The 23,919-nt window shown below is 43.5% G+C and overlaps 2 protein-coding genes across 4 annotated transcripts in view; one reads left to right on the forward strand and one right to left on the reverse strand.

Annotated features, from left to right (window-relative positions):
• gucd1 (guanylyl cyclase domain containing 1) overlaps window positions 1-23,919 on the forward strand; it is a 75,773-nt gene that overhangs the window by 31,579 nt on the left and 20,275 nt on the right. The window contains exon 7 of one of the 3 annotated variants that reach the window (XM_041203553.1): window positions 21,668-21,691. The exons of the other annotated variants lie outside the window; for them this stretch is intronic. Coding sequence (XP_041059487.1) covers window positions 21,668-21,676 — 9 coding nt within the window. The 3' untranslated portion in view covers window positions 21,677-21,691. Of the gene's footprint in view, window positions 1-21,667; window positions 21,692-23,919 lie in introns of those variants that run through there. 3 annotated transcript variants of the gene reach the window in all.
• Window positions 1,675-23,919, reverse strand: part of upb1 (ureidopropionase, beta) — a 155,173-nt gene continuing 132,928 nt past the window's right edge. The window contains exons 8-10 of the mRNA XM_041203549.1: window positions 12,820-12,862; window positions 6,184-6,338; window positions 1,675-4,652 (exon numbers count right to left, since the gene is read on the reverse strand). Of these exons, the coding sequence (XP_041059483.1) occupies window positions 4,569-4,652; window positions 6,184-6,338; window positions 12,820-12,862 (282 nt within the window). The 3' untranslated portion in view covers window positions 1,675-4,568. The remainder of the gene's footprint in view (window positions 4,653-6,183; window positions 6,339-12,819; window positions 12,863-23,919) is intronic.

A 23,919-nucleotide genomic window follows, 5' to 3' on the forward strand; every position in this document is an offset into this window, starting at 1 on the left:
AAGGTTGATTAAATAAGAACAGGCAGAGCAGTTGGCATCCAAGAACTGCAGTATATGAGAGCTGGAGGACAGCATCAGAGTGGGGAAGAGATACCTGGACACTTTGATCCAGGAGGCAGGTACATCTCTTAGGTTAGGCAGTGGATCGTTGTCACGGACAGGAGGATATGACTGTGAGTCAGGTAGGTTGAAGAGACCCCAGAGTGTTGAAGGAGCCTCATCCCTTGCTCTTTTCCTATAGGTGTGAGATTTCTAGCAGCCTGTGTGGATGAGGGCAAAGTCTGTAGGGTGGTTGAGTAAACTGACCACAGCATCGTAATACAGGAGGCCATTTTTTTATTCTTTAATGAGGATGCAGGTGTCACTGGCTAGGCCAGTCTTTGTTGCCCATGAGAAGATGGCGATGGGCTGCTGCCTTGAACCACTCCATGTGAGGGGAGTGAAAAGGACTGTGATAGTGACAGTTGGGGACAGTATAATTGGGGATACTGCTCTCTGCAGCTGTGACCAGGAGTTCTGAAGGTTATGTTACCTGCCCAGTGCCAGGATTAAGGGCATCTCCTTGCGGCTGGAGAAGAACTTGGAGTGGGAGGGTGAGGATCTAGTTTTTGTGATCCACATTGGAACTAACCACAGCAGGTAGAGAGGAACAGGGTTAATGTTTCATGTCCGTATGACTCATACTGACTAGAAACATTAACTCTTTGTTTCTCTCTCCATAGATGTTGCCAAACCTGCTGAGTTTTTCCAGCATTTTTTGTTTTTATTTCAGATTTCCAGCATTTGCAATATTATGCTATTATTTAATGGTAGGTAGAACTAGGAATGATGGGCTGCTGAAGGAATTTGTGGAGCTATGAACCAAATTAAAACACAGAACCTTCTAAGTTCTGCATTATGACCTGAGCCATGTGCAAATTGGCATAGGAATAAACAGATTAGAAGGATAAGTGTGTGACTGAAAATGTGGTGTGAAAGTGAGGCAAGGTTTTCAATTTTTGGGGCACTGACACTAGTACTGGGGAAAGAGGGAGTAGTTTCTCTGGGTCAGGCTCCACTTAAGCTGGGCTGGGACCAATGTCCTGGTGAATTGAATAACTAAGGGCTGTAAACTAATAAAGGGCCAGGGAGGCGTCAGGTGAGGGGGAATTTATAAATCTACAAAGAAAAAGCAGAGCTATAGAACAGTATAATGAAGTGGGTAGAGCTGAGCAGAATGTAAGGAGAGTCAGAGTTCAATGGTAATAAGAGGTCGGTGAATAAGGTCAAATCAGGGGAACATGGTAAAAAGGTGAAATTAAAGGTGCTTTATCTGAATGCTCAAAGTATTTGTAACAATATAGAGGAAAATGGCACAGAGATAAATGGGTTTTCTTTGATAGCCATTACAGAGATGTGGTTGCATGGTGACCAAGGTTGGGAACTACATATTCCAGGGTACCTGATGTTTTGAAGAATCAGGCACAATGCAAAAGTGGGGGTGGGGATTGCATCTGATAATAAAGGATGACATAAGGGTAGTAGTGAGGAAGGATCTTGGCTCAGTTTGGGTGAGGATAAGAAACAACAAGGGGCAGAAAAAAATTGATGGAAATAGTCTATGGGCCTCTTAACAGTAGCTATACCATTGGACACGATATTAACCAAGAAATGAGGAACTTGGAACAAAGGTGCTGCAATAATTGTGGGAGACTTTAATCATCATACAGACTGACCAAATCAAATTAATCATCATACAGACTGACCAAATCAAATTGGGAAAGGTAGCTTGGAAGACAAATGAATGGAATACATTTGAGATAGTTTCCTAGAACAATATGTTGTAGAACCAACCAGGGAAGAGTCAATTTTAGACCTTGTATTCTGTAATGGATCACCTGGGGAAGAGTGATCATAATGGCAAAATTTCACACTGGGTTTGACATAACCTACTTAAGTTTGAACCCAGAGTAATGACCCTAAATAAAGTAAATTACATTCCAGAACAAATGGGAACCTTGATGTCCTCTTTGATCCAAAGATATGATTTATACTCCAGTTTTATTCCATCACTGACAGTACTTAGTTCCACCTTGGCAACATTCCCTGCCTACATCCCTACCTTAACCACTCTGCTGAAACTGTTGTCCACACCCTATATCCTGTTATTTCTTGCTTTCCTTTCCTCCATGCTATCTAAATTCTGCTCCCCTCCCCTGTGAGACTGTCCCTCACTCCAACCCCTTGCCAGCCCTTCAATGTGTTTTAAAAACCTATGATTTCTGCCCAGCTTTGAATCACTCGCCCTGAACTCTCCCACGGGCTGGATGATTCCACTTCTCTTCCTACAACGCTCATGGACAGGTAGGGTATTTACCAGTGTTTTGATCTTGAGCGCTTTGGGATTTTAACTGGTTAAATTCCAATATCCCTGAACAGATGCAAGGGTTCCCAAGCCTTGGCTCTATCTCAAACTAAAAGTAAGTTCTCTGGCTGAAGGTTGTGTCCCAGGCGAGTTGGTACAGAATCTTGACTGATGGCTGCAGTTAAATGTGTTTGGATTTGACACAATTAAACTTGGTGATTTCATTTTTGCCTATCAGCCACTTGGCTAACCTGAAATCTAACAATCTAATTGACACCTCAAAACAACTGGGATGGATTTCTGAGATAAAAATGTGCTGACTGTGCTGAATTTTTAACTTGTAATTTGTATTCTCAGAATTGACATGTAAGGGGATAACACCCAAGCATCACAAAGAATTCTCCAACTGAGCAATGTCCAGTCAGATGAGCTCCACAAGGTCAACTTTCTGGGCAAATGCAATGTTGTGCCGGAGCTATGAATCATCTAATTGATCCAGAGTCATCACATTCAGCACTAACATCTCTTGGCCGAACAAGTCCTACTATGAGATGCAATGGTTAACTGCCTTTTGTTTCAGTAAAGTTGCAGAGGTGGTGAACTGCTATCATGACACAGGTTTGAGCTTGGAGGGTGGCTTTGATTGGCAGCTCAGATCTTTAAAAAGAGAAAGGTCATTGATTGGCTGGAGCCCTTTCTGATTTCTTGAGGTTTCCAGTGACAGAATGATACTGGACAGCGTGTCAGTTTTTGATGTTGCAAACACAACATGAGACTGGACATCATGGCCTGAATTTTCATCCTTGAGGCGAGTAGTGGGAGTCGGGAATATTCCCAGCTTGGCCCGTTTGCCTCAGGAGAAAGTGCCCGCAAAGGCAGGATCTTCATTTTCGGGTTGGGGGAGTGGTGGTGCTGGCTACAGTCAGGCTAGCCGACCCTCGAGAAAGATCAGAAGCAGCCTCAGGGGCTGCTGGGTGCAGAGACGGGCTGTTTAAAAGGCCCACCTTGGTGTTGTAGTGTTGGCCCAGTTATAATAAAAACACAAAGGCCCTCCAGCCTCACACCTCCACACACCCCCATGCTGCATCCATGCCACCTCATACCAAGTACAAATAATGAGGCTTGGCAGAGAACCCAGACATCCATTCCTCTTGTTGAAACAGCTGCACCCCAGGGAAAATATTGCTTGATTGACAGTTCAGGCTCACTGATCTCTGCTGTCAATTTCACAATGTTTATTTACACAAGGTTAAGTGGTTTCAAGGGCCTGCAGTGTCTGTTATTGACATTTTAAAGGGTCTGGATGATTGACACTTGTATTGCCTTGTAGTGAAATGACCTTTTTTAACACAATGGAAAGCTATGAATGAATTACTTTTTAAAAAAAGATTTTTTTACACATACTATTGTCGTTGTAGTGTTCCTTAATTCTATACGTGTATAGTGGGTTAATGGCATGGAAATGTCATAGCTTGGCATAGAGGGCACGAGCAACCATAGGGGGTGGGCGGAGGGGCATAGCTTGTCATGGGGGTATGAGAAGGACATTTTGAACTCACCTTTTGAATAGTCCCCTCTTGCAGACTAGGGTTCACATCTCTTCTGAGTTACCATGAACCATGACTCTTTTAAAAACCTGACCTGACACCACGAAAATTGCAGAGGAGTAGGGCATATCTATTCTACAATGGAGCCAGCAGGTTGGGAGTGCCAGTTGCGGGTTTTTGACAGGAACTAGTCTGCATTTTTAAACGCACTCACGAAAATCATGTAGCCCGGGAATGGGATTGGGAATCCCAGAATCCAAACCTGTTGTCATTTTTAAAGGGCTCCCAAGTCATCCTGATTCAGTAAAAATCCAGGCCCATGTGTCAGTTTCTGATATTGAATGCACAATGTGAGATTGGATATCATGTGCCAGTTCCTGGTTTGTAGTGAGCAGATCAGGTACCCTGTGTTAGGAAGCTTGAACTCACCCACAGAGTAGCTGAGCTGGTTTTGAATGGCTAGCCTGTTCATACAGTGTTAGCAATGAGATCTGTGTACTGGGCTGATGGTGACTCTGAACTCAAGGAAATATCTGGTGTAAAATCATAACAATAATGTCGTTGGCCAAAAGGAAGGGGGAATTAAAGAGAACATGACTGAATGAATTGATATATCTCCTGATCAAACACTGCTAATCTCTGGCATAGCCTCCATGCTCCCTCTGCCAGTAACATCATCACTCCACGATTATGTTGGGCTGAAAGTCAGGCTGCACTGCATCAGCAAGTTCTTCAGCATACGACTCAAACCTCCCCGTCATCTGAGAAAAGAAATAAGAAAGAGAGTGGGTGTCAAGAATAACTGGAAGAGCAATGTCCTGTCAAAACTCCTCTAACGTCGAGCTCACTGGAAATCAAGGGCATGCTTTTATTCTCTCTGACTGCGCCCCCTATTGTTTGCAGCTTAATATTTCCACAGATACAATACACCCCTTGCATGCCTCCTCGTTGCTCTCTCAGTTGGTTTTTCAGGGTCAGTCTTTCCATTCATGGACAGAAACTGTTAAGTGCCCAGTCCCAGACCACTGTCAGTGTCAACTCAGCTAGAGGGCACAGAGGGGAAAGTAAAGGACAGAGACAACAGAGAGCCAGGGGTTACATATTACATCACAGGGACTAGTCCCACCACATTGTCAGATGCACTTTGATCTGTGAGGGACTTTTTAGGGAACAAACACATGAGAATTACCTGCTGGAGAGGGTGCATTGCAGGTGTGTATGCAGCACTGTTGGTGCCTCTGGGCTCAGTGTGTGCAGATTAATCTGTTCTTGGAGTTAGGAGGCCACTGGATTTGGAGAGGGTTCTGTCAATTGTGCCAAAGTGGTTGAGTAATAACTGAACGACATTCATGACTGAACTTCGCTGATGAAAAGCTCCTCCTCTGATCCAACAGGCATCTTTGGTGTTTGATTGTGATCTCCCGCTCAATCCCTCCCCCGGCCTGATCCCTTCTGTCAGCTCGATCCATCCCTCAGCTGGACCACTCCCCCAGCTGGATTTGGTGCAATGCCATTCAGTAAGCAAAGTCCAGATAAATATTCTGAGGGTTGGAATGACATCTAGACATTTGGTAAAGACAGGAGGCTCATTAGATACTTCAACGATGTGAAACCTGCGCTATATCTGTGTGCCTCCTGTTTACGATGAGGGAAAACTTTGTCTAGGCCAATCATGGATAGCCAGTCTGTGCTTACAACAGCTGAAATTCAGATAAGGCTCAAATCCTTTCTCCTGAACTGTTAGTGGATAAAAACAATGGGTGTCCCAGACACAAAGAAGCGTTAAACAAATTGAGCCCGTATCAAAAAGAGAATTGGGCCTGTAAACAAAGAAGCAGGGGAATGGGGAACAGGCAGAGTGAGGAGTGAACAGAGTAAGTGAGGATGGATAGAGTGAGTGTGAAGCGGACAGGAGGAATGTGAAAATGATGATCTTGAAGTTGACTTTCTGGGTGAGCACGTCCTGACCATGGTGTTGGATATAATGGCTTGTTAAGCTGTGAGCTGGGAGCTGGTCAGGGCAGCAGCTATAGTAATTGGTGCAGGAATAACTTAGGGACGGTGCAGTTGGATTTTGGTGAAAGGGAGAGGGCAGGAGCAGAGATGGGTCATGTTTCAGAAAGAAGTAACCATAGTAATGGATTCGCTGTGGGGGAAGGTAGCTGATCCGAGGGTTGGTGCACTTGAAACAGGAGCTTTTCACATCAGTGGGAAACATTTAAAAAAAGGCAATACAGAAGCTTGGGCAGAAAGGCAGTAAAAAGCATGTCATGTATCTCTGCATCAGCTCACCCTGAAGGCCCATTTATCACTCATCTGTCGACACAGGTTCAGATCAAACTCAGCGACCAGCAGCCCATCCCTGGTGCGAGACAGCCCAGGGGTTCGACTTCCATCAGGAGCAGCTACATAACTGGAACCATAGAAATGGCCAAATTCATGATGGGCTTTCAAGGAGAGACAGAAATACAGGATTAAAACAAAATACAATATACTTACAAACAGCACCACCCCTGCCCTGCTCTGCCCTGCCCTGCACCCCGGCAAACAGCACACCCCATGGAAACATAAGATCATAAAAAATAGGATTAGGAGTAGGCCACTGGGCCACATCGAGCCTGCCCCACCATTTAATAAGATCATGGCTGATCTGATGTGGCCTTAACTCCACTTTCCTGTCTGTCCCCCAAAACTCATGACTCCCTTGTAGTTCACAAATCTGTCTGAGTCTTGAATAAACTCAATGACCCAGTCTCCACTGCTATCTGGGGAAGACAATTCCAAACACTAACAACCCTCTGAGAGAAGAAATTCCTCCTCATCTCTATCTTAAATGGGAGACTCCTTATTTTTAAATTGTGACCTCCCCAGTTCTAGATTCCACCATGAGAGGAAACATCCTGTGAAGCCCCCTCAGAGTCTTATATGTTTCAATAAGATCACCTCTCATTCTTCTAAGTATAGGCCCAACCTGCTCAACCTTTCCTCATAAGACAACCTCTTCATCCCAGGAATCAGCCTACTGAACATTTCTCTGAACTGCTTCCAATGTAATATATCCCTCCTTAAGTAAGGTGACCAAAACTGTACATAGTTCTCTAGGTGTGCTTTTATATTCCATTCCCCTTGCTATAAAGACCAACATTCTATGCGCCTTCCTAATTACTTGCTGCACCTGCATGCTAACTTTTTGTGATTCATGTACAAGGACACCCAGATCCCTCTGTACTGCAGCAGGCTGCAGTTTCTCCCCATTTAAATAAAATACTGCTTTTCTATTCTTCCTGCTGAAGTGGACAACCTCACATTTTCGCACATTATACTCCATCTGCCCAATTTTTGCCCACTCACTTAACCCATCTATATCCCTTTGCAGACTCTTTGTATCCTCTTCACAGATTTCTTTCCAATCTGTCTTCGTATCATCAGCAAATTTGGCTTCTACCCAATCAGTCCCTTCATCCAAGTCATTACTATAGATCGCAAATAGTTGAGGCCCCAGCACTGATCCCACTAGTTACAGTTTGCCAACCTGAAAATGACTCAGTTATCATGACTGTTTCCTTTAAGTCAGTCCTCTATCCATGCTAATATAGCACGTAGAAACAACACAACACACGGCCTGGAAACAAAACACTCCCCCGGAAATACCCACCCCTTCTCAGAACAATATGCTAGTGTTAAAACAGATCTTTGGAAATGTATGTGAGGGCATTACTACTAAACTACAGGCTTCACATTCCCTTAAAGTAGCAGCACTTCAGCTGATTTATGTTTTCCAAGGGTTAAAAGTCATGATTAAGGAACATCTAGCAAGAGTTACCAAGAACTTCGGTAGGTAGACAGAATATTAATAATTGAGCTATGTGGATGACGCAGTAATTACAGCAGAGATAGAGGAAAATCTACAAAGAATCCTAGACACAACCATAACAAACAGTGAGAGGTGTGGATTATCATGAACCTGCAATAAAGCAGTAGGCATGGTTATATCAAAGAAAAGGATTACACCGAGATGCAAAAAAAACAGTGGAGCTGAAAGAAATAAAACAAGTTGGATAATTTTCTTACTGGGCAGCTGAATAACATCTGATGGGAAAAGTGATCAAGACATCAGGAAGCACATAACACTCGCAAAACAAACCTTCTCAAAATGTCAAAGCTCTTTAGAAATAAGACCATCTCTATGGAAAGCAGAATGAGATTTCTAAATACTACATCTGGTCAACGTTACTGTATGGATGCGAAAGTTGGAATATGAACAAGGCAATGGAAGGGAACAGAGAGATGTGGTTTCTGAGATGTAAGATGGGGATTAGTTGAACAACACACATGACTATTGAGGATGTTTTGAGGAAAACAGGCACACAAGAGCTTTTACAAATGCTTAGCCAGAAACAACTACAATTTATTGGGCACGTTCTTAGAAGAGAGAAACTATAACATCTGGTCTAAAATGGAGGGCAAGATGAAGATAAAGAAGGAAATAGAACAACAGCTTAAGAAGCTGAACAGGTACAAGACTTGAGAACACCAAGATGTTGGCCTTTATCAAAGACCTTGAAAGCTGGAGATCCATTACCGCTGACTTCGCAAAACATGGCACCTGAAGAAGAAGGAAGTCATTCATTCATTTGTGAGAATAAGGTGTGTGATAGTGGAACTGAAAAATCTTACCCCAGAATATCAGCATGTACAATCAGTTTGGCAGGAGCCAAGAATTAACAAAGGAGCAGCAAGAAAATAGTTTCTAGGCCCCCTGACAGTGACCCTCATGTCGGACAGAGTATCAATCAGCAAAGTAGAGGAGTGTGTAATGAGGATAATGCAATAATCCTGGAGGACTTTACTCTCTGTATGGACTAGGCGAGCCAAATTGGCAAGAGTAGCTTGGAGAATGAGTTTATAGAATATATTATTGATAGTTCTATAAAACAATATGTCGAGGAACCAACTAAGGAACTTATTTTTGATTTGGTATTATATATTGAGGCAGGATTAATTAGTAATCTTCTAGTGAAAGATCCTCTGGGGTAGAGTGATCATAATATGATGGAATTTCATATTAAGTTTAAAAGTGATTAGGTTAAGTTCGAAACTAGGATATTACATTTAAACAACACATAACATAGGTATGAAGGGCAAGTTGGCTTAGGAAATTAGTTGGGAAATTAAATTAAAAGATATGGTAGATAAGCAATGACAAACACTTAAGGAAATCTATAATCATAATATGCAGGTTTTGCCTATCAATTTTTTTTGATTGGTTATCATGCCCAGTACAGATACATCATATTATGAACCTTCAGTCAATGCTTTTAAGTAAATGTGATCTTTGGCATTTGAGCTACAGATAGTACCAAGTGAATATCTAATTAAATATGGACAATCACAGCTCTCCAGAGAATTCACACATCTCTTTGTTTAAATGTCAGCCAACACAAAAGACCATGGAGTTTTCTATAGAGACTGCTTGTCTCCATGTTTCATACTGGACAAAAGGGAAGATTGAAACTCAGTTGGTGGCATATGGAAGTGACTGGCCACTACCAACCTTCCACTATATCATAATGGCCTTCGCCCATCCAAACTCGACTGGGTAGACTGCAGAGGTGTTACTCCACAATGCAATGTGTAATCACATGACAACACATCTTATTTGGAAAAGGACTTTAACTTGTGGAAAGTCACATGGTAAGGCAGCCATGTATTTGTCCATTTAAAGATCAGCTGGGAGCTGTGTGCAGGCAATGCCACCAAAGCCATCAAAAGCATCAATTCAGCCAGTCTGTGAACCAGACTCATAAACAAGCTGCAAGACATCAGACAGCCAGAATACATAGATAAAAACAAAAAAACTGCGGATGCTGGAAATCCAAAACAAGAACAGAATTACCTGGAAAAACTCAGCAGGTCTGGCAGCATCGGCGGAGAAGAAAAGAGTTGACGTTTCGAGTCCTCATGACCCTTCGACAGAACTTGAGTTCGAGTCCAAGCTTTCCTTGGACTCGAACTCAAGTTCTGTCGAAGGGTCATGAGGACTCGAAACGTCAACTCTTTTCTTCTCCGCCGATGCTGCCAGACCTGCTGAGTTTTTCCAGGTAATTCTGTTTTTGTTTTAGCCAGAATACATAACCTGTTGTAGTTTAAAGTTTGCCTCAGAACCTCCTAGCCATTCAACTACAAGAAACCTCACAACCTGCTGTGAGCCCTTTGCTTTACAAGACTCTCATATCAAGTTTAAATTATCAAATACATTCAAAAGACCATAGGCTTGCCACATGGGACTGGAGATTGTAATTCAGATACTGAGATAAATGTAATCTGTAAAGGTGCATGACCTTTATCTGTAGCCAATCTTTGTGTGTGTGGGGGTGTGAGTGAGACCAAATACATAACATTGCATTTAATTCAGGTTATGTGTGTGAGAATAAATAACCTGCTTTATTTTTAAGTTCAGGAGAATTATTGAATAGGAATAGGCACTCCAACAGTAAGAAAAAACACACCACAATCCAGAGAAAACATACTGATCAGTAAGAGAGCAAATACATTCCTTCCGTAACATGGGTTAATGGGTTGATTTGGTGGGTGGAACTTGGAGCACACAGAGGCATGTGGGGCATATGGAGGGCTGGAGAGTGCGTTACAAACTTGCAGCTCCAATGATTGCTGACAATGACAGCAGTGGCGAGCTGGGGGGGCGGGGTGGGGTGGTGGGGTGGAAAGTAAGGGAGCCCAACAGAGTTATTTTGGTTGAGGGGACAGGAGAGAGAGTTGAATGGTGGGTGTGAGGGGGCAGCATGGGAGGTAATCCCTAGATTCTAGAGTGGCTTCTGTGCTGTGGATGGAAAGGTCGCAAATATAACCCCAGTGTTCAGGAGAGGAGAGAAAACAAAGAAATACAGGCCTGACATCAGTCAGCAAGAAAATGCTAAAGTTTATCATTAAGGACATGGTAACAGGACACTGACAAACTCATAATATGATTAGACAGAGTCAACATGGTTTTATGAAAGAGAAATCATGTTTGACAAATCTATTTTTTCTAGCAGGATAGGTAATGGGAACCAGTGAATGTGGTATATTTGGATTTCTGATGGTGCCACACAAGAGATGTTATACAAAATTAAGGCTCATGGTGTTGGGGGTAAATATTAACATGGAATGGGCAGAAAACAAAGAATAGGAATAAATGGGCCAATTTCAAGTTGGCAGGCATGAATATTTGAGTACCACAAAGATCAATTCTGGGGCCTCAGCTATTTACAATCTATGTTAATGGATGAATTATACAAGGTGCCAGATTCCCCACCCTCTTTGGCAATAAGGTTCGACGAGAGAGCTTGCCAAGGGGAACACCAACTGCCCCGCAGCCACTGAAAACCCAACTCGGACATGGCTAACAAAGGGAGAGGGTGACATAGTGGTCACGTCGCTGGGCTAGTGGTCTAGAGGCCTAGGCTAATGCTCTGGGGCCATGGGGTCAAATCCCACTATGGCAGCAGGTGGAATTTAAATTCAGTTAATAGATCTGGAATTGAAAGCTAGTCTCAGTCAATAGTGACTATGAAACCATCATTGTTTGCCATAAAAACCCATCTGGTTCACCAATGCCCCTTTAAGGGAGGAAATCTGCTGTCTGGTCTACAAGTGGCTTCAGATCCCCAGCAGTATGGTTGACTCTTAACTGCCCTTTGAAATGGTCTAGCAAACCACTCAGTTCAAGGTCGCAATTAGGGATGGGCAACAAATGCTGGCTTGCCAGTGATGCCCACATCCCATGAAAGAATAAAGAAAAAAATTGATCATTAATAAGCTGGATCAGAAAGTCCTACCTCAGAGAGCTGCTGGCCAATCAGAAGCTGTCAGCTCTCCAGCACTTCAGGATGGAGGCTTGCGACAGTGGGTCAGGATTTGGGTCAGTGTACTGGGGTCTTGCCGGGTGCCAAGCTGGCAGGTCCCGGAAAAGGGGGTGAGCCAGGTGGGGGGCCTGGGTTTTGTGAGTCCATGGGGTGATCAAAACCTTGGAGTGATCTTCTAATGGAAACAGGGGATCAGTTAAGAAGGGAACTCCCCACCTACCACCAATCCGCACAAGGAAACCTGCTGGGTTAGCCACTTGACATGTGTCTCTCCTGGTGCTGGTTAAATCCCAGTGGTAGCCGGATGTGGCCCTTAGGTGAACATTAATTTGCCATGTAAGGGCTTCAATTGGCCCACGGGTGAGCCTGACACCTCTGGCAGCACTGTCACTGGAAAAACTGCAGTGGATGGGGGCAAATGGGAGGTGGTGGGCAGAGTACCTGCTGGACCTAACGAACCCCGCCCCCCCCCCCCAACCTTCTGATGGGGAGGCATAAGATCCAGCCGAGTGACCTCAGTGAGGAGACTGAGTATATTATATCTAAATTTGCTGATGTATAAGCCTGGTGGGAAATTAAGCTGTGAGGAGGACATAAAGAGATACAGACCAGTTATGTGATTGGCCCAGAAGGTGGCAAATGGAGTATAAATTGTGAAATCATCCACGTTGGTAGGAGAAATGGAAAAGCAAGATATTTTTTAAAAGCTGAAAGACTAGTAGAGGGATTGAAGTAACCTGGTACATGAATCACAGGAAGTTAGCACGACAGAGTGGGTGAGAGGTGATCGTGAGCAGCTAAAAACCAGTTTGTGTATGTTGCTGGTTAGTTGTGATTGGCTGAGTGAGAGGAATGGGACAGTGCTGCTCTCCCATTCACAAAATTAACTCAATCATTTTAAATCTCAAGCTGCTTTAAGAACTGATGTTATATGATACAAATACTAACCTGCAAAAAGAGATGTCACCTAATGAAAGCTATGCAAACAATTGTTGACAATAAGAGTGACACCAGGATAAAACTCAGACATAGGAGAAGCAAGCTGAGAAAGTTTCCTGCTTACCCTTTTGTCCATCGCCTGATGTAAATGCATTCTTGAAAGACTCCTGGATGGTAAAAGAAAGAGGAGACAAAGTTCTTGCATTGTAAAGAACAGCATGAAAACCTCAGGGCTGAGACTGTTCGCTCAGCTGCTGTAAAACTCAGTTATTGTACAACCTGCTCACACAGGCAAGTAAATGTTCACAATAACAAATACTGACTCTGCAAATGTTATATCTATACAGGTACAGTAGTAGAAAATCACAATATTCCCAAGACAGGGTAGCATAGAAGTAGCTGACAAACCTTACAAAAGATCACTGTACCACTCCCCTTGCTGTACCACTCCCCTCGCTATGCCTCCTCTCCCCTCGCTGTGCCACTCCCTTCGCTGTGCCACTTCCCTTGCTGCACCACTGCCCTCCCTTCGCTGCACTGCTCCCCTCCCTTCAGTGCACCGCTCCACTCCCCTCACTGCACCACTTCCCTCATTGCATCACTCCCCTCCTCTTGCTGCACCACTCCCTTTGCTGCACTACTTCCAGGTCCATTCACCACTATACACTGAGCTAAGCCTCATTATCTATTCTTGGCTGAGAGCCCAGAAATCTATTAGTCTACTTAAACACCTGAGCCCCAAGGAAAACAATGCTAGATTGATAGCTCTGGCTGTCTGATCTTTCCTGTCAATTTCACAATATTTACTTATACGAGATTAAGAGGCTTGAAGTGCTTGCAGTTGCCGCTATTAATACTTTACAACATCTGGATGATTGACACTTTTATTGACACTGTAGTAAAACTAAGTTTTATTTAAGAAAGTGGAAAGTTATCAATGAATGATTGTTTTTTTAAAAGTTTTTTTTAAACACATCCTATTTTTACTATATGGTACATTGGTTCTATACAGTGCATTGTGGGTGGATGGGGGCACACCTTGGCATGGGGGCATGAGGGACCACAAGGGGTTGTTTGAGGGGCATATCTTGGCACAGGGAGCACTTTTTAAACTTACCTGATGCAGACTATGGTTCATGACACCTCTGAGGTGCAGTGAGCCATAACTCTTTAAAAAGCTGCCCTAAAGCCATGAAAACTGCTTGGACTAGGACATGCCTACAGCTGCTATGAAGCCGGCCAGGTTGGGAGTTTTGGGTGTGGGCTTGCCGCCTGACCTAGCCTGCCCTGTTAAAAGGCACTCCTGAAAATCGGAAACCCTAGGAATGGGGTTGGGAATCCCAGAATCGGGCCCTGCCTGCCATTTTTAAAGGGCTCCTGAGTAATCCTGGCTTGGTAAAAATCTAGCCCTTCATATTCACAATATTATAAGATTTAACCCAAAACAAAACCAACCAAATATGACAATTAGGATTTGAAGTTCAACTTATGTGAATTCTCAAAGTTCCAATTTTCCTGCAAACAAGAGTTTATTCTACTACTGGTTGCTTCACCTTCTTTCAATTTCAGCAAGAAATCTCCTTTACCATTTCACACAGTATTTACACTTTGCCCATGTCCTTGTCCAGGATGTTGTACCTTAGTTTCATATTTCTCATGTTGCTTTTTAAAATCTGTATAGCGTGGTGTATCATTTGGACACTGGGATAGCATTCATGAGGGGCCCAAAGATTTTTCGATTTGTTTGGTCTGGTTAACTTTCTCATGAACAGCACTGCTGACTGCTGGCAAACCATCTGCTTCCTGGATACTGGCTGTTATGAACTGGGACTTAATAGAAAATGCCCTGTCATGCCACTTCTTAGCCTCTGGATTCAGCAATTTTCCCTGTTTTTCTTTAAAGTCAGACATCAGATTACCATCAAAGTTTTCTTTGCTGCTAGTTTCAGAGCTTTCATCTCTTAATACAGGCTCCAAACCATTCTGTTCAGATGTTAACTCCTGACCTCCAGTTTCTTCCCTGTCTGCACATGTTTTAATTCCAAGCCTTTGAAAAAGGTTTCAGCCAGCCAAACACCTGAACTGACCTTCATAACAACTGAATCCACCTCATCTGCTTTAAATTCAGGATCAATTTTAGCTTTAGGTTCTTCTTCATGACCTGGCCCATCATTTTTCTTTTCTAGGAGATACATGTTTAACACTGCCTCCTTTTGTGCAAATCATTTTCTGCCAAGTTAAGTTCAATTGAGCTCTTTAAGAATTTCACTGAAGTTATTTTAGTGGTCAGCTAAGAAAGCTTGATGATCCTTTTTATACAGTTGACAAATTTTCCTAATCACCTCCTGTTTTTTTCCATATTCTACTGAACTTGAGCTTTGTGTAATTCTGATCTAGCAAGAGTGATTGCTTCCTCATTCTGAACTTTTAATTTATGTTCAAGAGCACGTATTTTTTCCTGCAGCTCTGTAATCTCACACTGGACTCTGATTTTCCACTCTCTTTCAAAGCATATCTATTCTCTATTTCATCGTTAGCTTTGATTGCTACCTGCTTTGCCACACCTTGCTCATTTTTGTTTGCATTTTAATTCAGGTTGTTTTAAAACTTCTACTATGGCCATTAACTTTTCCTCCTTAGCCCAATGCTTCAATGTCCTTTTCAAACTAGCAGGCTGAGTTTCAGACTCTTTGGACATATCTTTAGTCAGAATTTCAATTTTAACAGCAGGTTTACAGAAAGGCATTGATTCTTTCAAGTCACTCGGCTTTTTATGTATAACTACAGTTTCAGCAGCCTTCCCTGAAACCACTTGAGATGTCAACAACTTAACTCCAGCCAAGTCATTTCCTAATAAGAGATCCATACTATCAACACCCCAAATCAATATTTCTTTATTCAGCAAGCTTTTTGGAGAGAGCTTCATGTCACCTACCTCTATCAGTGAGTGTGTTGCTCCTGTGTCTCTAAGGATAACTTCCCTGCCTCATCAGACAAAAAAGAGGATACTGTATGTTTAAACAGAAAACTTACATAATTTCCATCAGTAAACACAGGAAACCCTATTGGTTTGTCATAAACTTTATCCACTGGACAGTATGCTCTGGGTGGACATTGTGCAACTGTACTAATGCTACAGACTTGCTTTTCCACTTCCAGCACCCATCCTTTATGATGCAGTAAAAAAAGCTATTTTAGGTACATATGAATTGGTTCCTGAGGCATACAGGCAGAAATTTAGGAATATAAGGAAACAGCCAGGGTAAACCTTTTTTGAGTTTGTTAGAATAAAACAAAGTAATTTTGACTGGTGGATACAGGCGTTAAAGGTAGAGACAACATAGGCAGCTCTCAGAGAAGTAATTCTTTTGGAAGAATTTAAAAATGAAATTCCTTTGGTAGTGAGAACTCGTGGAGGAACAGAGGGTTCAAACAGTAAGACAAGCAGCAGAGATAGCTGATGACTACCAGTTAGTTCATAGACTAAACCTTTCTTTTGTCACCATTTTAAATCGGAGAAGGATAGAAAGTGGGAAGGTGAAAGGAAGGTAAAGGAAAGTCAGGGAAGAGGGGCAGTTGGAAATTCTCAGGAAGCTTTTTCTCAGACTAAAAAGGAAGGTGCTGAGGGTAGAGATGACACTTGAAAATTGAGATGTTTTCATTGTAATCAAGTGAGGCACACAAAATCAATGTGTTGGAGGTTACAGGGAAAATCTGTTGCGGTAACTGGGATGCAGAAAAGTTCTGGAAGTATTATGAGTTCTGAAGTCCAAGCACAGGAAAAGCCAGTGGTTTGTGCACAGGTAAAACAGGGAGAATCAGTGATAGGTAAAGAAGTGGGAATGTGTTCACAATTTATCCAAGAGAATCCTGAGGAGCAGGTTGCAGAAATGTTTCAAGATTTTGTGTATGAAGGGAAAGTCTTTCCACGTGTACAGAGTGGAGCAGGTAAAGATATTAAACTTTTAAGAGACACAGGGGCTAGTGAATCCTTAATGTTATGGAATAGTGATATTTGTTGTTCAGAGGGAGTATTGCAAGAAAATGTGGGATTCATGGAGATGCTGAATGTATTCCATTGTAGAAGATAAATTTAAAGAGTAAGTGGAAAACAGGTAAGGTGATGGTTGGAGTGGTAGAAAAATTGCCCATTGCAGGGGTTCAGTTTATTTTAGGTTTTTAGGTAATGATATAGTTGGGTCACAGTTGTGGATGATGCTTATGGTAGTTGAGCAGCCTGTGGAGGTGCATTCAACAGAGGTGTTGCAGAAAGAGCATCCTGGATTGTTTCCAAACTATTTAGTAACAAGCTCAAAGACTCACAGGTTGAAACGGGAAGAGGAAGTTAAAAGGCAGGGGAAAGGTGTTGAAATTCAATTAGCTGATACTGTCTTTGATAAGATTGTTCAGGGAGAGAGAAAAGAGGAGAATTAAGCTGAAGTGTTTAGTTCAGTTCAGTCGAAAGAGTTACAACAAAAGGAGCCATGAATAAAGCAGTTATATCAAGGGATCCAACACAGCCCTGTGGAACACCAGTGGAAATTCCATTCGCAAAAATATCCATCGACCATTACCGTTTGCTTCCTGTCCCTAAGTCAGTTTTGGATCCAACTCGCCATCTTCCCCTGCATCCCATGGGCTTTTAATTTTCTGATCAGCCTGCCATGTGGGATCTTGTCAAATGCCTTTCTAAAATCCATGTAGACAACATCCACTGCACTGCCCTCATCAATCCTCCTTGTTACTTACTCAAAAAAATCAATTAAGTTAGTAAGACATGACCTTCCCCTAACAAAACCATGCTGACTATCCCTGATCAATTTTTGCCTTTCTAAGCGGCAATTTATCCTGTCTCTCAGATTTGATTCTAATAATTTGCCGACGTCAAACTGACCAGCCTATGATTTACTGGCTTATCTTTCGCACCCTTTTTAAATAATGGTACAATGCTCGCAGACCTCCAATCCTCTGGTACTTCGTCTGTATCTAGTGAGGATTGAAAAATGATCCTCAGAGCATCTGCTATTTCCTCCCTGGCTTCTTTTAACAGCCTAGGATACAATTCATCCAGCACTGGTGACTCAACCACCTTCAAGGATGCTAGTCCCTCCAGTACATCCTCTCTCACTATGCTTATTTTATCTAATGTTTCAGGCTCCTCCTCTTTAACTAGAATATCTGCTTTGTCCCTCTCCTTAGTGAAGGCAGAGACAAAGTACTCATTGAGAACCCTGCCTACATCTGCACCAACCCACAAGTGCCCACGGAAATCTCTGATAGGGCCTACCCTTTCCTTAGTTATTCTATTGCTTTTAATGTACTGGTAAAACATCTTTGGGTTTTCTTTGATTTTATCTGCCAATATTTTTTTGTTTTCCTAATTTCCTTTTTTTCTTCGCCCCTGTGCTTTCTCTACTCCTCCAGGCTTTCTACAGCATTAGGTTTTTTGTGACTGTCATAACCTTTCTTTTCTGCTTTATCTTACCCTGTATACTTCTAGATAACCGGGGAGCTCTAGATTTGGCAGTACTACCCTTTTTCTTTGTGGGGACATGTATATACTGTGTCTGTAGAATCTCACTTTTGAATGCCTCCCACTCACCGGTCTGTCACTGATTTCTCTTCAAGTAGCTGCAGCCAGTCCACTTCTGTCAGATCACTTCTCAGCTTTGTAAAATTTGTCCTTCCCAAATTTAGAACTTTTCCTTTAACAGTTCCTCTGACGTGTCTTCCTTCTTCCTTAACCGAGGTTTTCCACCCACGGTGGTTGACAGGGCCCTCAACTGTGTCCAGCCCATCTCCCACGCATCCACCCTCACACCTTCTTCACCCTCCCAGAAACATGATAGGGTCCCCCTTGTCCTCACTTATCACCCCACCAGCCTCCGCATTCAAAGGATCATCCTCCACCATTTCTGCCAACTCCAGCATGATGCCACCACCAAACACATCTTCCCTTCACCCCCCCGGTGGCATTCCACAGGGATCATTCCCTCCGGGACACCCTGGTCCACTCCTCCATCACCCCCTACACCTCAACCCCCTCCCACGGCACCTTCCCATGCAACTGCACAAGGTGCAACACCTGCCCCTTTACTTTCCCTCTCCTCACCGTCCAAGGGCCCAAACACTCCTTTCAAGTGAAGCAGCATTTCACTTGCACTTCCCTCAATTTAGTCTACTGCATTCGCTGCTCCCAATGTGGTTTCCTCTACATCGGAGAGACCAAATGCAGATTGGGTGACCGCTTTGCAGAACACCTTCGGTCTGTCCGCAAGCATGACCCAGACCTCCCTGTCGCTTGCCAGTTCAACACACCACCCTGCTCTCATGCCCACATGTCTGTCCTTGGTCTGCTGCAATATTCCAGTGAAGCTCAACGCAAACTGGAGGAACAGCATCTCATCTTCTAACTAGGCACTTTACAGCCTTGCGGACTGAATATTGAGTTCAATGACTTTAGATCATGAGCTTTCTCCTCCATCCCCAACCCCTTTCCGATCCCCCTTTTTTCCAATAATTTATATATATATTTTTCTTTTCCCACCTATTTCCATTATTTTAAAATGTATTTCCATGTATTGTTTTATCTCTACCTTTTAGCCTATTTCGATCCCTTCCCCCCACCCCTCCTCCACTAGGGCTATCTGTACCTTGCTCATCCTGCTTTCTACCCTTAATGTCACCTATTAGCACATTTCTTAGATAATATCACCACCATCAACACCTCTTTGTCCTTTTGTCTGTGACATATTTTGGTTATCTCCACCTATCACTGGCCCTTTATCCAGCTCTACTTGTCCCACCCCCCACCCCCACCCCCTTAAACCAGCTTATATTTCACCTCCCTTCTATTTTTCCTTAGTTCTGTTGAAGAGTCATACGGACTCGAAACGTTAACTGTGCTCCTCTCCGCAGATGCTGACAGACCTGCTGAGTTTTTCCAGGTATTTTTATTTTTGTTTTAGAACTTTTACTCCTGTTCTATCTTTATCCTTTTCCATAATTACATTAAATCTAACTGTATTATGGCCACTATCTCCAAAATGGTCACCCACTGCTACTTCATCCACTTGCCCAGCTTCATTTCCTAAGACTAAATCTAGAATTGCACCCCCTCTCATTGGGCTTGTTACATGTTGGCTAAAAATTTTCTCTTGAATGCAGTTCAAGAATTTTGTGCCCTCTGTGCCCTTTACACTGTTCATATCTCAGTTGATATGAGGGTAATTGAAGTCCCCAACTATTATTGCCCATTGTTTTTACACTCAGAAATTTGCCAAAATATTTGTTTTTCTATCTCCCTTTCACTGCTTGGGGTCTATAGTACACTTCTAGTTATGTGGCTACCTCTTTATTTCTGAGCTCAACCCATATAACCTCATTTGAGGATTTAAATGATTCTTTAACCAATAACGCTGCACCAACCCACTCTCTATTCTGCCTGAAAACACTATATCCAGGGCTCTTGAGCTGCTAATTTTGCCCCTCTTTAAGCCAAGTTTCTGTCATAGCAATGATATTGTGTTGCCATGTGTCTATCTGCGCCCTCACCAGGTTTGTTTGCGAAACACTTTGCATTTAAATAAATATGTTTTAACACTGCCAAACTCCCGTGATGTAAACCTTTTAACCTTTGCTTCTTCTGCCTTTCAGTGTCGCTCGCTAATTTTCTGTCTCTTGCTCCCTGTTCTGTATTTGGCCTGCCTGAATTTGCCCTCAGGTTCCCATACCCCTGCCAATCTAGTTTAAAGCCTCCCCAAAAACACTAGCAGATATCACTGTGAGGATATGCATCCCAGACCTGTTCAGCTGTAGTCCGGCTTGTACAGATCCCAATTTCCCCAGAATTAGTCCGAATGCCCCAGAAATCTGAAGCCCCTCCTCCTGCACCATCTCTCCGCATCGCAACGCTCCCCCCTCCGCATCTCAACGCTCCCCCCTCCGCATCTCAACGCTCCCCCCTCCGCATCTAAACTGAAGCCCCATCTGCCCTCTCAGGCGGACACAGAAGCTCGCATGGCACTATTTCGAAGAAGAGCAGGGAGTTATCCCCGGTGTCCTGGCCAATATTATCCCTTATCCAACATCACAAGAAAACTGGTTTTACTCCTGGGTTGCTTTATAATCTCCAGAAGGTGAATCTTTCATTCTGAGAGACGCTAGGACAATCCTGGAGGGTTGGTAACCCTATCACCACTCCATTTTTTTTTGCAGGCTTTGTATAGATTGAGAATTTCTGCACTGCTTTACACTGTAGCAGGAAGTTGTCTCACTATTATAGCAGCTCTCCTCAGAACCAATTGCTCTTCATACAAGTAGTTTTATAAAACCTTTCTGTGGCATTGTTGACAACTGTGAAAGCTGAAGAACCTTCTGCCACACGGGGGAGCTGCAGTCTCATGTACCAACATCCAGTGAGCAGCAAATGACATTTGGGGAATGGAACTGATTGCTGTACATCCTTCCTTGTGGCTGCGATTTCAAGCTGCCCACTGGAACAGTAACACACTGCAACAAGAGCTGGTTCCCTCACCACCTGTCGGAGTTGGTTCTCTCACCGCCTGACGCAGGAACAGTCTGGCAGTTATGTCCTTTAGGACTTAGCCAGCTCAGTCAGTAGTGGTGCAGTCGAGCTACTCTTGGTGGTGGGCATTGAAGCCCCCACCCAGAGAGCATTCTGTGCCCTTGCCAACCTCAGTGCTTCTTCCAAGTGATGTTCAACATGGAGGAGTACTGGAGGATGGGGGGTAGCGGTAGTTGAAAATCAGCAGGAGGTTTCCTTGCCCTTATTTGACCTAATGCCAGGCACCCTGGAGTCAACGGCTCAGATTTTAATATGATGTTCTGGAGTATTGGTGTGGGGTGGGGGATGGGGGCTGATAGTGTGTGGGAGACTCGGAGATAAGGGCAATGTATCTGTCACTGGCTTTTTAACCCAGCCCTGAACTTGCATGTTATTTCCTGACTAGCTGTCGTGAGTGGGTGTGATGATGACTCACATCAAGATGTTTCAACTGCAATATTTAATGGTACTATCCAAATGTGGAATTTCACGGATTCTGGAACTGATGACCAACAGAAGGAATTGGTAAATGAAACACTTTTTAAATTTATTCGTTCATGGGATGTGGGCATCACTGGCTGGGCCAGCATTTATTGTTCATCCCTAATTGCCCTTGAGGTGATGATGGTGAGCTACCTTCTTGAACTGCTGCAGTCCATGTGGTGTAGGTACACCCACAGTGCTGTTAGGGAGGGAGTTCCAGGATTTTGATCCAGTGACAGTGAAGGAACGGTGATATATTTCCAAGTCAGGATGGTGAATGGCTTGGAGGGGAAATTCCAGATGGTGGTGTTCCCATCTATCTGCTGCCCTTGTCCTTTTAGGCGGTAGCAGTCGTGGGTTTGGAAGGTGCTGTCCAAGGAGCCTTGGTGAGTCCCTTCAGTGCGTTTTGTAGATGATACACTGCTGCTGTGTGTCGGTAGTGGAGGGAGTGAATGTTTGTGGAAGGGGTGCCAATCAAGTGGACTGCTTTGTCCTGGAGAGTGTCCAACTTATTGAGTGTTATTGGAGCTGCACTCATCCAGGCAAGTGGAGAGTATTCCATCACACTCCTGATGTGTGCCTTGTAGATGGTGGGCAGGGAGTCAGGAGGTGAGTTACTTGCTACAGGATTCCTTGACTCTGACCTGCTCTTGTACCCACAGTATTTATATGGCTAGTCCAGTTCAGCTTCTGGTCAATGGTAACCCCTAGCTTGTTGATAGTGGGGGATTCAGCAATGGTAATGCCATTGAACGTCAAGGAGCGATGGTTAGATTCTCTCTTGTTGGAGATGGTCATTGCCTGGCACTCATGTGGCGTGAATGTTACTTGACACTTATCAGCCCAAGCCTGTATATTGTCCAGGTCTTGCTGCGTTTGGACATGGACTGCTTCAGTATCTGAGGAATCGCAAATGGTGCTGAACATTGTGCAATCATCAGCGAAAATCCCCACTTCTGACCTTATGATGGAAGGAAAGTCATTGATGAAACAGTTGAAGATGATTGGGTTGAGAACACAACCCTGAGAAACTCCTGTAGTGATGTCGTGGAGCTGAGATGACTGACCTCCAACAACCACAACTATCTTCCTTTCTGCTAGGTATGACTCCCAATCAGTGGAGAATTTTTCCCCCGATTCTCATAGACTCCAGTTTTGCTCGGGCTCCTTGATGCCCCACACTGTCAAATGTGGCCTTGATGTCAAGAGCAGTCACTCTCACCTCACCTTGGGAGGTCAGCTCTTTTGTACATGTTTGAACCGAGACTGCAATGAGGTCAGGAGCTGAGCTGCCATTGCCATCACTGAGAATAAGACATTCAGGATATCAAAGAATGTGGGATATAGTTAGAAGGTGAGTACATTAGCCAATCCTTTGTGAGGCTTCTCTGTGTTTATAGGTTGTCAATTATCTGAGCAATGGAGTGCACCCTATTAAATATTTGAAAAAGGCTCGGTATTGTGATTAAACCTTTCACACTCTGGTGGATGTGGACTGTTCCCGTGTATTGAAGAAGATCTTTAAAACAAGAGCTGGATGAATATCAAGTTAGGAATGGGATTGAGAGATACATGGAGAGATATTACAATGGCTTCTCAGCTTCAAAGAGCAGGCCTCCTGAGCTTACAGAATGTCACAGACTTTACCTGTGCATGAAACTGTTTGTTACTAGGATAGAATAAGCAGTTATGAGCAATCCTGTCAGGTGAGGCTGAGTGAAGCAGATAGTCAGACAATAATTCCATTTTGAAACTGCTCATTGTCCAATGGTGTTTCTTCATAGTAGACATAGGAGTCGGTGCATCTTCAGCGGGAAGAGTGAAGGAGTGTGGATACATGTGCGGAGGGCAGCTGGGCTCCAACCTGAGGACAGATGCAATCCAGTCCTTAAGAATCAGGTCACTCAGTCTTATTTCTGCATATTGAGAGAGTGGTTAGTGAAGCATACGCGATCTTGGGCTTCATAAATAGAGGCATTGAGTACAAAACCTGGAAAATTATGTTGAATCTTTATAAAGCTCTGGTTGGGCTGCAACTAGAGTACTGTGTCCAGTTCTGATCCCCATGCTTTAGGAAGGATGTGAGGGCCCTTGAGAAGGTGTGGAGGAGATTGACCAGAATAGCTCCAGGGATGGGGGAATTTAGTTACAAGGTTAGGTAGGAGAAGCTGGAAT

The sequence above is a fragment of the Carcharodon carcharias genome, chromosome 13 (genome assembly GCF_017639515.1).
Source record: "Carcharodon carcharias isolate sCarCar2 chromosome 13, sCarCar2.pri, whole genome shotgun sequence".
Taxonomy (NCBI): domain Eukaryota; kingdom Metazoa; phylum Chordata; class Chondrichthyes; order Lamniformes; family Lamnidae; genus Carcharodon; species Carcharodon carcharias.